Source organism: Scomber japonicus, chromosome 8 (genome assembly GCF_027409825.1).
Source record: "Scomber japonicus isolate fScoJap1 chromosome 8, fScoJap1.pri, whole genome shotgun sequence".
NCBI lineage: Eukaryota > Metazoa > Chordata > Actinopteri > Scombriformes > Scombridae > Scomber > Scomber japonicus.
Window position 1 is genome coordinate 34,433,057 of NC_070585.1, and position 16,208 is coordinate 34,449,264.

The 16,208-nt window shown below is 47.9% G+C and overlaps 1 protein-coding gene across 2 annotated transcripts in view; it reads right to left on the bottom strand.

The window, feature by feature from the left end:
• Positions 1-4,574: 4,574 nt before the first annotated feature.
• The window catches only part of slc44a1b (solute carrier family 44 member 1b), a 16,872-nt gene continuing 5,238 nt past the window's right edge, over positions 4,575-16,208 (bottom strand). The window contains exons 5-16 of one of the 2 annotated variants that reach the window (XM_053323838.1): positions 15,819-15,912; positions 15,550-15,719; positions 15,168-15,257; positions 14,929-15,080; positions 14,308-14,494; positions 13,676-13,844; positions 12,031-12,187; positions 11,769-11,852; positions 11,281-11,418; positions 10,223-10,459; positions 10,011-10,109; positions 4,575-5,929 (exon numbers count right to left, since the gene is read on the bottom strand). In XM_053323838.1, coding sequence (XP_053179813.1) covers positions 5,906-5,929; positions 10,011-10,109; positions 10,223-10,459; positions 11,281-11,418; positions 11,769-11,852; positions 12,031-12,187; positions 13,676-13,844; positions 14,308-14,494; positions 14,929-15,080; positions 15,168-15,257; positions 15,550-15,719; positions 15,819-15,912 — 1,601 coding nt within the window. In that variant the 3' untranslated portion in view covers positions 4,575-5,905. Of the gene's footprint in view, positions 5,930-9,154; positions 10,110-10,222; positions 10,460-11,280; positions 11,419-11,768; positions 11,853-12,030; positions 12,188-13,675; positions 13,845-14,307; positions 14,495-14,928; positions 15,081-15,167; positions 15,258-15,549; positions 15,720-15,818; positions 15,913-16,208 lie in introns of those variants that run through there. The other variant, XM_053323837.1, reaches the window with a different exon arrangement.

Sequence of the window (16,208 nt, forward strand, 5' to 3'; positions counted from 1 at the left end):
TTCAGGATTGGGTCACTGCTTTTTGCAGATGATGTGGTCCTGTTGGCTTCATCAGACCGTGACCTCCAACTCTCACTGGATCGGTTCGCAGCCGAGTGCGAAGCGGCCGGGATGAGAACCAGCACCTCCAAATCCGAGTCCATGGTCCTCAGCCTGAAAAGGGTGGAGTGCACTCTCCGGGTCGGGGATGAGATTCTGCCCCAAGTGGAGGAGTTCAAGTACCTCGGGGTCTTGTTCACAGTGAGGGAAGGATGGAGCGTGAGACCGACAGGCGGATCGGTGCGTCTGCAGTAATGCGGACTCTGCACAGATCCGTCGTGGTGAAGAGAGAGCTGAGCCGAAAGGTTCCTACCCTCACCTCTGGTCATGAGCTTTGGGTTCCTACCCTCACCTCTGGTCATGAGCTTTGGGTTCCTACCCTCACCTCTGGTCATGAGCTTTGGGTTCCTACCCTCACCTCTGGTCATGAGCTTTGGGTTCCTACCCTCACCTCTGGTCATGAGCTTTGGGTTCCTACCCTCACCTCTGGTCATGAGCTTTGGGTCGTGACCCAAAGAACAAGATGGCGGGTACAAGCGTCTGAAATGAGCTTCCTCCGTAGGCTGGCTGGGCTCTCCCTTAGAGATAGGGTGAGAAGCTCAGTTATCCGGGAGGAGCTCGGAGTAGACCCGCTGCTCCTCCACGTTGAGAGGAGCCAGATGAGGAGGCTCGGGCATCTAGTCAGGATGCCTCCCGGACGCCTCCCTGGTGAGGTGTTCAGGGCCCGTCCCACCGGTAGGAGACCCGGGACACGCTGGAGAGACTATGTCTCTCGGCTGGCCTGGGAACGCCTCGGGATCCCCCGGGAAGAGCTGGACGAAGTGGCTGGGGAGAGGGAAGTCTGGGCTTCCTGCTTAGGCTGCTGCCCCCCCGAGACCCGACCAGGATAAGAGGAACGATTTCAAAGAAGTAAAAACAGAAATTTATGTTTTCAGTTAAATAATAAAAATGACTCTGATACAGTGATGAGGCTCCTAACTATAATATATATATATATATATATATATATTAGACATAATGATGATGTATGAGCCTCCAGTTATAATATAATTATATCGTAACCTTTGTGATCAACATATTGATCAGTAAATTAAACCATCACTGGTTAGTGATCATCATGTAATAACTGATCTGTTCGTACAGAGCTTTATCAGATTAGTTATTGATCACATGATCAGTGAATCAGCTGGTATCAATATGCAGCTCTATAGATCATTAAAGCTCTTTAACAAGTTTTATTGTTTTAAATGTTTTAAATGAGAAAGTGATCAGTTATTGATCTTCAGGAAACAGAAACAAACACAGATTGAAATATTTCATTGTATTTTATTTTCTTATAAAACAAACAAACATAAGAAATGATAAATATCAAAAAAACTTCATGTTACAAACCAGTTACACAGAAACCCGCAGTCATGTGACACCCGGTCATGTGACACCCGGGGTCATGTGACACCCGGTCATGTGACCCGCGGTCATGTGACACCCGGGGTCATGTGACACCCGGGGTCATGTGACACCCGGGGTCATGTGACACCCGGGGTCATGTGACCTGTGGTCATGTGACCCAGACGCTTGTCAGCTGACTCCTGTGACGCAGAGAAAACGTGGATGTGAAAGTCGACCAGCTTCGCTCGTTGTCATGGTTACTACCACGCTGTAACCATGACGACCAGAAACTAAACAATGGATCGGAGATAATCTGTCCTTGGATCATCTCATCTACGTCTGATAACCACTGATCTGATCATGAAGGCGTGCTGTGATTGGAGCGTCCTTCAGTGGGCGGAGCTTCTCCTCTGAGAGCTGATTGGTTGGATGTGATGAATGAAGCAGATTATTGATCACAGGTTTCATTCCAACACTCGAAATATATTAAAAAATATAAAAATATGATTTGATCACATGATCAGAAATGTAATAATGTTTGAGGATCAATAAGCTCGTCATGTGCTGTTAGCCAATCACTGACAGGGTCAATGTGCTGTTAGCCAATCACTGACGGGGTCAATGTGCTGTTAGCCAATCACTGACGGGGTCAATGTGCTGTTAGCCAATCACTGACGGGGTCAATGTGCTGTTAGCCAATCACTGACGGGGTCAATGTGCTGTTAGCCAATCACTGATTAGAGAGTCTTTAGTTCTGTTTGAACGATCAATCAGCTGATTGACAGAATATTTCTTTATTATTGATTATTGATTAATTATCTCTAATATATTCACAGTTTACTGATCGATTATTATTAATGATAATCATTTAAAGACATCGTGATGATTTCTGTTCTGATTCAGGATCAACGATCACGTTCATAATCAATTAATCATCAGCCTCGGACGTTGGAATGAAACTCTTCAGTTCCTGCAGTCACATGATCACATGATCAGCAGTCACATGATCACATGATCAGCTGTCACATGATCACACGATCAGCAGTCACATGATCACATGATCACATGATCAGCAGTCACATGATCAGCTGTCACATGATCAGCAGTCACATGATCACATGATCAGCAGTCACATGATCAGCTGTCACATGATCAGCAGTCACATGATCACATGATCACATGATCAGCAGTCACATGATCAGCTGTCACATGATCAGCAGTCACATGATCACATGATCAGCAGTCACATGATCAGCTGTCACATGATCAGCAGTCACATGATCACATGATCAGCTGTCACATGATCACATGATCAGCTGTCACATGATCAGCAGTCACATGATCACATGATCAGCTGTCACATGATCACACGATCAGCAGTCACATGATCACATGATCACATGATCAGCTGTCACATGATCAGCAGGTTTTTGAACATGAATAAAAGTTAATTTTCTAAAATTCTTCACAGCTACTTTAAACATTTTAGTGCAATTGGTGAACATGCCACACACACACACACACACACACACACATATACACATATACACACACACACACACACACATATACACACACACACACACATACACACACACACACACACACACACACACACACACACACGTGTTCTTCAGGTTAATGTCTGCACACACAACTGAATCATGTGACTAACGTGAAATCTGCTGCTGGACACATGATGATGATGAAGATGATGAAGATGATGAAGATGAGGAACAGTCACACAAACATCACTGCTGCCGCTCTGAGCCAATCAGTTGTGGAAACACCCTAGCAACCGTCTTAGCAACCGCCTTAGCAACCACCTTAGCATCCGCCTTAGCAACCGCCTTAGCAACCACGGCCACAGAACAGTCGGCTGTAATTAGCATGCGTGAGGAGTTGATATTAATAATACAAAAAATATGAGTTAAAAAAATCGTGATGTCACGAAAAAAATCAGAAAATGTGAAGAAATATTTTATATTTGGAGAAAAAAGTCAGATTATAAGAAGAAAAAATGTCATTTGGTAGAAAAAGTGGAAGCTTTTCTACAAAGCTCACGTTTCTGAACTATGACAAAGTTTAATATCTGACATCAGAACATCAGTAGAGGAGAACGGAGAACGTTTGATTCTCCTTTAAATTCCTCATAAACTTCAAACTGAACAGATTCACCGTGGAACATCGGCCCTGATGAAGCTAGTGTCTATTAAATGGTACTAGGGTCTGAAGTGCTGGGGGGGGGGGGACTGAGTCTGGAGTACTGGGAGGGGGGTGGGGGGGGCTGAGTCTGGAGTGCTGGGGGGGGGGGGGGGGGGCTGAGTCTGGTTATATGTGTGATATATTTTTACGTGCATTTATTGACTTCGGTCCTCTGAAATGAGGCCAACCAGGAAGTAACTTAGAGCTGCATTCTATCAAAAGGCCACCAGGGGGCGACCGTCTCTATACAAGTCAATGGAGAAGTAACTTAGAGCTGCATTCTATCAAAAGGCCACCAGGGGGCGACCGTCTCTATACAAGTCAATGGAGAATTAACTTAGAGCTGCATTCTATCAAAAGGCCACCAGGGGGCGATCGTCTCTATACAAGTCAATGGAGAATTCACCAACTTCTCACTTGATTTCTAACCTCAGTAAACGTTTTCAAAATGTGTTTATGGTCTCAATCGCTAGTTTAAAGCCTTCTTCAATGCAGTATGATGTTCATTTGGGACATTTTGGCCTCCCTGATTTTATATGTGACGATAAAGCAGGGTATGCATTAGGGCGTGGCTACGTCCTGATTGACAGGTTGATTGACCAATGTCCTCCAGATCCAGCCCTCGTAACCATAGCAACCTCCCCGCTCCGCTCATGGCCCCGCCTCATGCCCATATAAGTAGAATCCGTGTTTTTATTTTTCCCAGCATGCACCTGAAATTTTAAAGATAGCGCTGCCTAGATCCGAAACTATTGGCTTCCAAGCAGCAGCCAACTGACCTCTGACCCCGCCTCTTTTTACCAGACTGACCTCTGACCCCGTTCTCCTCTGATCAACACAGCTGAACATTTTAAACTCTGTTCAAATCTGACAAATGTTGAATTTCATGTAACTAGAAAATGAGTCTTTGAGTTTTTTTTACATGGTGTCAGTGAACACATCATGGTGCGTTCAGGCTGCAGGACGTTTCACTGCCAGCTCAAAGGTTCACTTCCTGCTGAAAGCTCCAGAACAGGAAGTTGAACTTTGCGTGGAGGAAGATGAAGCAGGAAGACTCGTTGTCATTGACGACGATGACGTGGTCACATGATGCAGTTTGTTTTATTGCTGACCTCCGCAGGAAGCCCCGCCCCCTCTTCTCCCGCCTGTGGGCTGTGATTGGCTGTTTGAGCCGAGGGTCACATGACTGAAGGTTTTTAAGTGATGACGTCATCACCATGTGACAGGTTAGTCGAGCTTTAAACAGGAAGTATTAATAAAAATATTCTTCTTTAGTAAACTACGACTCCCAGGGTGCATTACAGCAAGAAACAGCCAATCACAGAGCTTAAACTGGATTTCTGGGTCAATCTGAGTGACCTCGGTAACCACGGCAACTCGTGTCTTTTCACAGCAGCAGCAGCCGAGGCTCATGGGTAGTGTAGTTTAAACACAGGAAAGATCGGACATAAAGAAGAAGCCACGATCAATAATCAATAATCAGTTCACTTCCTGTTGGAACCGTGTGATAATGTGCAGTCATGTGACCCTCCTCCTCCCGTGTGGTGGGGACAGGAAGCTCCGCCCTCACGATGACATCACAGCATTCCCGATCCAACATGTTGATTCTTTACAGGTCTCAAGGTGTTTTGATACCAGCGACCAATCAGTTGTCAGTCTCTCACGAACATCTGTCGACCAATCAGACGTGGAGCTCTGTAGCCGCCCCTCCCCTTGATGACATCACAGCGTTCCCGATCCAACATGGCGTCCAGGTGGGGAGCCTGTGATTGGCTGTCGGCGTGAAGAAGCTGCGTGAGCGACACGATGCGTTCATGGGCCGCAGACAGACGATGCGTTCAGGGGCCGCAGACAGACGATGCGTTCAGGGGCCGCAGACAGACGATGCGTTCAGGGGCCGCAGACAGACGATGCGTTCAGGGGCCGCAGACAGACGATGCGTTCAGGGGCCGCAGACAGACGATGCGTTCAGGGGCAGTAGACAGACGATGCGTTCAGGGGCCGCAGACAGACGATGCGTTCAGGGACTGCAGACGTGTTAGTTTTATAAAAAACGACATCACTACGAAAAAATGCATCAGCCGGTTTAAAATCTGCAGCGCTTCAATATAAAGTGCTTCATTACATGGTTACGTTTTTACAGTTCTTATTAAAATATCGTTTTCCCTGGAGTGAAACCATAGTAAACATGTTACACGTTGGTAAAAATAAACATTTGGAATGTCTCTCTGTGTTTAACAAGTCCCAGCCGCTCCTCAACGCCTCATCAACGTCAAGCTGAACTCGTCCCCGGAGCCTGAAACAGGAAACAGGTCACATGGTCAAAGGTTATGATGCGGTGTCATGATGAGTGAAATGAGAGCAGGGCATTATGGGTAACTACCTCTGTAGACTCTAACTACCTCTGTAGACTCTCTAACTACCTCTGTAGACTCTCTAACTACCTCTGTAGACTCTAACTACCTCTGTAGACTCTCTAACTACCTCTGTAGACTCTCTAACTACCTCTGTAGACTCTAACTACCTCTGTAGACTCTCTAACTACCTCTGTAGACTCTCTAACTACCTCTGTAGACTCTCTAACTACCTCTGTAGACTCTAACTACCTCTGTAGACTCTAACTACCTCTGTAGACTCTCTAACTACCTCTGTAGACTCTCTAACTACCTCTGTAGACTCTCTAACTACCTCTGTAGACTCTAACTACCTCTGTAGACTCTCTAACTACCTCTGTAGACTCTCTAACTACCTCTGTAGACTCTTTAACTACCTCTGTAGACTCTCTAACTACCTCTGTAGACTCTAACTACCTCTGTAGACTCTAACTACCTCTGTAGACTCTAACTACCTCTGTAGACTCTCTAACTACCTCTGTAGACTCTAACTACCTCTGTAGACTCTCTAACTACCTCTGTAGACTCTCTAACTACCTCTGTAGACTCTAACTACCTCTGTAGACTCTCTAACTACCTCTGTAGACTCTTTAACTACCTCTGTAGACTCTAACTACCTCTGTAGACTCTAACTACCTCTGTAGACTCTCTAACTACCTCTGTAGACTCTCTAACTACCTCTGTAGACTCTAACTACCTCTGTAGACTCTGTAACTACCTCTGTAGACTCTCTAACTACCTCTGTAGACTCTAACTACCTCTGTAGACTCTGTAACTACCTCTGTAGACTCTAACTACCTCTGTAGACTCTCTAACTACCTCTGTAGACTCTAACTACCTCTGTAGACTCTCTAACTACCTCTGTAGACTCTCTAACTACCTCTGTAGACTCTCTAACTACCTCTGTAGACTCTAACTACCTCTGTAGACTCTCTAACTACCTCTGTAGACTCTCTAACTACCTCTGTAGACTCTCTAACTACCTCTGTAGACTCTCTAACTACCTCTGTAGACTCTAACTACCTCTGTAGACTCTAACTACCTCTGTAGACTCTGTAACTACCTCTGTAGACTCTCTAACTACCTCTGTAGACTCTAACTACCTCTGTAGACTCTAACTACCTCTGTAGACTCTCTAACTACCTCTGTAGACTCTAACTACCTCTGTAGACTCTCTAACTACCTCTGTAGACTCTCTAACTACCTCTGTAGACTCTAACTACCTCTGTAGACTCTCTAACTACCTCTGTAGACTCTAACTACCTCTGTAGACTCTCTAACTACCTCTGTAGACTCTAACTACCTCTGTAGACTCTCTAACTACCTCTGTAGACTCTAACTACCTCTGTAGACTCTAACTACCTCTGTAGACTCTAACTACCTCTGTAGACTCTAACTACCTCTGTAGACTCTCTAACTACCTCTGTAGACTCTCTAACTACCTCTGTAGACTCTCTAACTACCTCTGTAGACTCTCTAACTACCTCTGTAGACTCTAACTACCTCTGTAGACTCTCTAACTACCTCTGTAGACTCTAACTACCTCTGTAGACTCTCTAACTACCTCTGTAGACTCTCTAACTACCTCTGTAGACTCTCTAACTACCTCTGTAGACTCTAACTACCTCTGTAGACTCTAACTACCTCTGTAGTCTCTAACTACCTCTGTAGACTCTCTAACTACCTCTGTAGACTCTCTAACTGCCTCTGTAGACTCTAACTACCTCTGTAGACTCTCTAACTACCTCTGTAGACTCTAACTACCTCTGTAGACTCTCTAACTACCTCTGTAGACTCTCTAACTGCCTCTGTAGACTCTAACTACCTCTGTAGACTCTCTAACTACCTCTGTAGACTCTAACTACCTCTGTAGACTCTCTAACTGCCTCTGTAGACTCTAACTACCTCTGTAGACTCTCTAACTACCTCTGTAGACTCTCTAACTACCTCTGTAGACTCTAACTACCTCTGTAGACTCTCTAACTACCTCTGTAGACTCTCTAACTACCTCTGTAGACTCTCTAACTACCTCTGTAGACTCTAACTACCTCTGTAGACTCTAACTACCTCTGTAGACTCTAACTACCTATGTAGACTCTAACTACCTCTGTAGACTCTCTAACTACCTCTGTAGACTCTCTAACTACCTCTGTAGACTCTAACTACCTCTGTAGACTCTAACTACCTCTGTAGACTCTTTAACTACCTCTGTAGACTCTAACTACCTCTGTAGACTCTAACTACCTCTGTAGACTCTCTAACTACCTCTGTAGACTCTAACTACCTCTGTAGACTCTAACTACCTCTGTAGACTCTCTAACTACCTCTGTAGACTCTCTAACTACCTCTGTAGACTCTAACTACCTCTGTAGACTCTAACTACCTCTGTAGACTCTCTAACTACCTCTGTAGACTCTAACTACCTCTGTAGACTCTAACTACCTCTGTAGACTCTAACTACCTCTGTAGACTCTAACTACCTCTGTAGACTCTCTAACTACCTCTGTAGACTCTAACTACCTCTGTAGACTCTAACTACCTCTGTAGACTCTAACTACCTCTGTAGACTCTCTAACTACCTCTGTAGACTCTCTAACTACCTCTGTAGACTCTAACTACCTCTGTAGACTCTAACTACCTCTGTAGACTCTCTAACTACCTCTGTAGACTCTAACTACCTCTGTAGACTCTAACTACCTCTGTAGACTCTAACTACCTCTGTAGACTCTCTAACTACCTCTGTAGACTCTAACTACCTCTGTAGACTCTCTAACTACCTCTGTAGACTCTCTAACTACCTCTGTAGACTCTCTAACTACCTCTGTAGACTCTCTAACTACCTCTGTAGACTCTAACTACCTCTGTAGACTCTAACTACCTCTGTAGACTCTAACTACCTCTGTAGACTCTAACTACCTCTGTAGACTCTGTAACTTTTTAAACATTAAAAGAAATAAAACACTTTTCCTTGAACATTCAATCAGTTGGTAATAAAAAACCTTTAATTCATTTTAATAACTAAAAATAACACAATAATTTATTATTGTTTTGATTTGTTCGTTTCAAGGCTCAACAAACAGAATCATGATGATATCAACGTTAAAGACGTGTTTTAGATCTCAGGTCTGAACAGGAAGTGACTGACAGATGAAGTCAGGTGAAGCTAGGACCCAGCAGACACCGTTAGTGAATGAACTGTCTGATGAAGCCTGAAGGACTCTCAGCTGTCCACAATCAAGCCTTCACAGGAAGGTGGTCAAATCTGTGGTTGGCAGTCCAAACAGTGGTTTTATAAATAATCTGTGACATCATCACAGCAAGTAATCTGTGACATCATCACAGTGGGTAATCTGTGACATCATCACAGCGGGTAATCTGCTGAGTCATTAAAGCACGACGGCTGAAAAACAACGATACAAAACTTTAAATACAAAAAAATACAAAAGTAAAAAAACAATTACAAACAAGCAGAAACATGATGAAGAGCTTCGTCCTGGTGAGGATGATGATGATGATGATAAGTCACATTAGGATGCCTGTGTTAGCATGCCAGTGTTAGCACCTGTCTGTTAGCATGCCAGTGTTAGCAAGTGTCTGTTAGCATGCCAGTGTTAGCACGTGTCTGTTAGCATGCCTGTGTTAGCTGACGGCGGTGACGGCGGCTGACTTGGCGGCGGCGGTGGTGGTGGTGGTGGTGGTGGTGGAGGCGGTGGGGGGGGGTTTCAGCAGGCTGACGAACAGGAAGAGGGTGGAGGTGGGCAGGTAGACGCAGAGGAAGAGGACGACGTCCTCACTGAGACAGAGGACGAAGCCGCTCTGCTCCGTCAGCACCCAGTCCACCAACACGCCCACCAGCAGGTAGTACACCTGGAACTCCTGCAGCTCCTCCCACTCCCCTCCACCCTCCTCTGGCCCCGCCCCTTCCACCTCCTCCGACTCGCTCCTCTGCCTGGCCACACCCCCTCCGCCGCCGCTGTCACTCACCATGGGCTTCATCTCCGCCCCCTCCGACACCGCCTCCTTCACCCGGCTCCGCCCGCGCTCCACCGCTCGCTCCAACCGCCGGCTGCTCTCCACGAACTCCTGCAGGGAGACACATGGAGGGGGGGGGGAGACAGTGGGGGGGGGCAGACATGCATATTACAGAAGGAGTAATGACAGAATAATAACCGCGGGTCAAACGGGGGAAGCCTCACCATCAGAGCTTTGTCCATGAAGAACTCCTTCCCTGGCGTGCCGTCGTTGTATTTCGTGTCGATGGCGAAGCAGAGGAAGAGAACGTCGACCACGATCTCGAAGATGGACAGGAAGCAGTGAGCCACCAGGAAGGCGAACAGACAGACGATGATGAGCGGCAGCAGCCACTCCGCGTAATCCCGCTGGTAGTTCAGGAGGAGAACGCCGGCGAACGCTGTCGATGTGACGATCAGGATCTGACCACACACACACACACACACACACACACACACACAGACACACAGACACACACACACACACACACACACACACACACACACACACACACAGAGACACAGACACACACAATGTTACATAAGTTGGTCCTTTTGTCCAACAGCTTCACAGTCAGTGGGAGAGGGGTGGTTGCTATGGCTACGAAGGCTGGATCTGGAGGACATTGGTCAATCAACCTGTCAATCAGGACGTAGCCCCGCCCCCTAATGCATACCCTGCTTTATCATCACATATAAAATCAGGGAGGCCAAAATGTCCCAAATGAACATCATACTGCATTGAAGAAGGCTTTAAACTAGCGATTGAGACCATAAACACATTTTGAAAACGTTTACTGAGGTTAGAAATCAAGTGAGAAGTTGGTGAATTCTCCATTGACTTGTATAGAGACGGTCGCCCCCTGGTGGCCTTTTGATAGAATGCAGCTCTAAGTTACTTCCACATATATTATATTGAAATCAAGCTCAGTTATCAGCTGAGAACAGGAAGTCGTCCCTTCAAACTTAAAGTTGGCAGATTTAAATATTCAGGAAGATGATGAGCGGTTCTGGTTCTGTGTTGGTCCGTCTGTGATGAGATAAGGTCTGTGGTTCTGTGATGACAGACGGTTCATTTTAATGTTTATATGTTGATACTTTAGTCTCTAAAGCGTCAGGAGGGTTCATTAGTTGATCTGCTGTCTGGTTCTTTACTGGGTTTACTGGGACCAGAACCGGTCCAGTGCTGGATCGGACTCTGTCACTGAGACCAGAACCAGTCCAGTTCTGGACCGGACTCTTACCTTCCCCAGGAAGAGCACGAAGTCTCCGACGGCGTTGATGGTGGCGACCCGCAGAGCGTTCTCCACCAGGATGACGAAGGCGTCGCGGGCCGACGTACAGAAACTGGTGCTGTTGATCGCCGTCGCTGCGTAAGCGTTCTGGAAATAACACAAACACTCGGTATTATAATAATAATATTATTTATATCATTATTATTAATATTAATATATCATTAATGTTATTTATATCATTATTATTAATATTAATGTATCATTAATGTTATTTATATCATTATTATTAATATTAATATATCATTTATGTTATTTATGTAACTAATTTTAATCATGTGCTCGTATTATTCTGATAAAATCACAGAACGTCTCTAACAGCTGTTTTTATGTTACTAGTAATATTAGTTTAGTATCTAATAGTTAATGTAGATGTGAGAGGAGTGATGAAGATGAAGATGATGAAGATGATGATGAAGATGATGAAGAGTGAACTCTACCTGATTGAGATAGTTGAGGCACTTCTCCAGACACCACAGGCAGCAGATGCAGGTTTTCAGCAGACAGCGAGCGCACGCGTTCTCCTGCAACAACAAGAAACAACCAATCAGCTGAGCCGCTCCTCTGTCAACCAATCAGCTGAGCCGCTCCTCTGTCAACCAATCAGCTGAGCCGCTCCTCTGTCAACCAATCAGCTGAGCCGCTCCTCTGTCAACCAATCAGCTGAGCCGCTCCTCTGTCAACCAATCAGCCGAGCCGTACCTTTCCTTTGAGCTGGTTGTGGATGTACATGAGGACGAGTCGGGGGATCTTCACCAGCGTGATGATGAAGGAGCCCTTAGCGACGGTGCCCAGGTGGTACCGGAGCAGCCTCAGCACCGAGGACAGGATGGGGGTCACCGGGAGCCGGTTCTTGTCCCTGAAACACAAACAGGAAGTGACTACTGATCCCATGATGCACTGCTCTGAACATGACCTCTGATCCCATGATGCACTGCTCTGAACATGTGTGCAGGAAGTGACTACTGATCCCATGATGCACTGCTCTGAACAGGTGTGCAGGAAGTGACTACTGATCCCATGATGCACTGCTCTGAACAGGTGTGCAGGAAGTGACTGATCCCATGATGCACTGCTCTGAGGGACGAGGCCTGACCAGGTGAGTCTAGACCTGCTCTATGCTCTAAAAGCCTTCAGATGACTTCTGTTGGGATTTGGTGTATAAATAAAGATTGATTGATTGATCGGGGTTATTATAGTTCACTAAAACTAAAACTAGCAGTGAAGAAGCAAAACGAACTGAAACTAAACCAGCTTGTTCCTGAGCTTCCAGCAGGAGGCAGCAGAGCCGTTACAGCCCGATATGGGAATATTTAGACTCCACCCGCAGTAGATAAAAGTTAAAGTGTGGTGATGATGATGAAGATGAAGAGTGATGGGAACATTTAATTTACAATCCCACTAATGTGAAAGTCCAGCTTGGAAGCTAACGTAAGCTAACGTAAGCTAATGTAAGCTAACGTAAACTCAGTTCATCCTCATCAGACCTGAAATTGTAACCTACTTCATCATCTGTTAAACTTCCAAACTATAATAACCCGGGTTCAGGTGGGTCAGGTCAGGTGGGTCAGGATCAGGTGGGTCAGGGTCAGGTGGGTCAGGGTCAGGTGGGTTAGGGTCAGGATCAGGTGGGTTAGGGTCAGGTGGTTCAGGTGGGTTAGGATCAGGTGGGTCAGGATCAGGTGGGTCAGGGTCAGGTGGGTCAGGGTCAGGTGGGTCAGGTGGGTCAGGGTCAGGTGGGTCAGGGTCAGGTGGGTTAGGGTCAGGTGGGTCAGGATCAGGGTTAGGATCAGGTGGGTCAGGGTCAGGTGGGTCAGGGTCAGGTGGGTCAGGTGGGTCAGGGTCAGGTGGGTCAGGGTCAGGTGGGTCAGGTGGGTCAGGGTCAGGTGGGTCAGGGTCAGGTGGGTTAGGGTCAGGTGGGTCAGGGTCAGGTGGGTCAGGGTCAGGTGGGTCAGGTGGGTCAGGGTCAGGTGGGTCAGGGTCAGGTGGGTTAGGGTCAGGTGGGTCAGGTGGGTCAGGGTCAGGTGGGTCAGGGTCAGGTGGGTTAGGGTCAGGTGGGTCAGGATCAGGGTTAGGATCAGGTGGGTCAGGGTCAGGTGGGTCAGGGTCAGGTGGGTCAGGTGGGTCAGGGTCAGGTGGGTCAGGGTCAGGTGGGTCAGGGTCAGGTGGGTCAGGTGGGTCAGGGTCAGGTGGGTTAGGGTCAGGTGGGTCAGGTGGGTCAGGTGGGTCAGGGTCAGGTGGGTCAGGGTCAGGTGCAGGTCAGGTGGGTCAGGGTCAGGTGGGTCAGGTGGGTCAGGTGGGTCAGGGTCAGGGTCAGGTGGGTCAGGGTCAGGTGGGTCAGACTCACCTGGTGAAGTAGTAGGTGACCACGGCTCCAGCGACAGTCATCTGCTGGCAGGCCAGGATGAACTCACTGATCCAGACCAGACCCACCGCGTGGTACCAGGTCAGGTACTGTAGAGGCCCCGTGAGCCGGAACTCCGTCAGACCCGTCTCCTCGTTCTGCACTGGGTTCCCTGTAGAACATCAGGAGAACATCAGGAGAGCATCAGGAGAGCATCAGGAGAGCAACAGGAGAACAACAGGAGAGCATCAGGAGAGCATCAGGAGAGCATCAGGAGAGCATCAGGAGAGCAACAGGAGAGCATCAGGAGAGCATCAGGAGAGCATCAGGAGAGCATCAGGAGAGCAACAGGAGAGCATCAGGAGAGCATCAGGAGAGCATCAGGAGAACATCAGGAGAGCATCAGGAGAGCATCAGGAGAGCATCAGGAGAGCAACAGGAGAGCATCAGGAGAGCATCAGGAGAGCATCAGGAGAGCAACAGGAGAGCATCAGGAGAGCATCAGGAGAGCATCAGGAGAGCAACAGGAGAACAACAGGAGAGCATCAGGAGAGCATCAGGAGAACATCAGGAGAGCATCAGGAGAACATCAGGAGAACGTCAGGAGAGCATCAGCAGAACCTGAGCAGACTGACCTGTGGTTCCCAGGAACAGCAGAACCAGGATCCAGTAGATCCAGAACAGCAGCAGAGCGAGGAACGTGACGAAGGGCTGCAGCGTGAGCAGCGGCAGGTGGATGAAGACTTTTCCCGCCACGTGGAACAAAGCGATGGTCAGAGCGACGCGCTTCCTCATGAAGAGCATCAGCAGCAGCAGGATGATCTGGAACACCAATCACCTCATCAATCAGCTGATCACCTGATCACCTGATCAATCACCTGATCAATCAGCTGATCACCTGATCAATCACCTGATCAATCAGCTGATCAATCACCTGATCAATCACCTGATCAATCAGCTGATCAATCAGCTGATCAATCAGCTGATCAATCACCTGATCAATCAGCTGATCAGCTGATCAATCAGCTGATCAATCAGCTGATCACCTCATCAATCACCTGATCAATCAGCTGATCACCTCATCAATCACCTGATCAATCACCTGATCAATCAGCTGATCAATCAGCTGATCAATCACCTCATCAATCAGCTGATCACCTGATCAATCAGCTGATCAATCAGCTGATCACCTGATCAATCAGCTGATCAATCAGAGAAGAATCAGAGAGAAGTGAAAGTACTGCAGTCCTACGTACGGTGAAGACGGTGGCAGCGATGGCGTAGACGAGCAGCGCCTGGCCGTTGTCTCTTTGTGGCTCCGCCTCTTCCTTCACCTCCTTGGTTACGCTGGTGCCGTTTCCATAGAGACGGTAATCGATGTAGAGCCACCACAGCACGCTGGTCCCAGCTGAGAACACAGAACCAGTTAAACCAGTGACCTCCCGCTAATGACCAGTAATACTGATGACCACTCACAAACAGGAAGTGACCTCACCCAGAGATCCGAGGACGACCAATGAGGTGAGGATCCAGACGAGGACGGCTGAGATGTAGCGAATGACGGCCATCAGGGTCATGGACAGCACTGAGGTCAGAGGTCAGAGGTCAGACACGATGTCATCACTAAACATCACCAATACAGAGCTATCAATCATCTCTGTACCCCCCGCCCAACGCCCCCCCCCTCCTCACCCAGGGCGAGCACACACAGCCCGATGATGATCTCCTTGCTGGCGGCGACCCCCCGACCCCCCCCTCTAACCTCCCCCCCCCCCCCTCCTCCTCAACCAGGGCGAGCACACACAGCCCGATGATGATCTCCTTGCTGGCGGCGACCCCCCAACCCCCCCCCCAACCCCCCCCCCCCCCCTCCTCACCCAGGGCGAGCACACACAGCCCGATGATGATCTCCTTGCTGGCGGCGACCCCGGCGATGAGGCGGTGCAGGACGCTGTTGTCGCTGACGAACGTCACCACGGCTTCGGCAAACTTGGCGTAACAGGAAATGTCGAGCGGCGTGCAGCGGTTAAACACCGGCAGCGGCTTACTGCAGACACACAGGCAGGGGTCAGGGGTCAGGGGTCAGGGGTCACAGGTCAGAGGTCACAAGTCAAAGGTCAGAGGTCAGGTGAGCAGCTGGACTTACCTGGGAGGAACAGGAAGTTTAGGACATTTGGAGAACCGCTCCGGTAGAGCCGGATATTTATGAGCCGCTAACTCGTAGGAACACAGTTCAGAACCTGGAACACAAAAACACAACGTTTGATATTTTATTAGGCTAGTGCTGACACAGCAGGTTCCTGCATTGTGAGAGAAGAACCGCAGCTTTGTGTCGGGCTGAGAGCAGCTGCCGTCACAAACAACATGGCCGCCTGTGACATCACAAGACCGACTGTGTGTGGTCACGTTTCAGCAGAGAGCATGCTGGGATACCGACGGGGCCGAGTGGCACCGGCCATCAATGCTGCCTCTGTTACTGTGTGTGTGTGTGTGTGTGTCTGTGTGTGTGTGTGTGTGTGTGTGTGTGTGTGTGTGT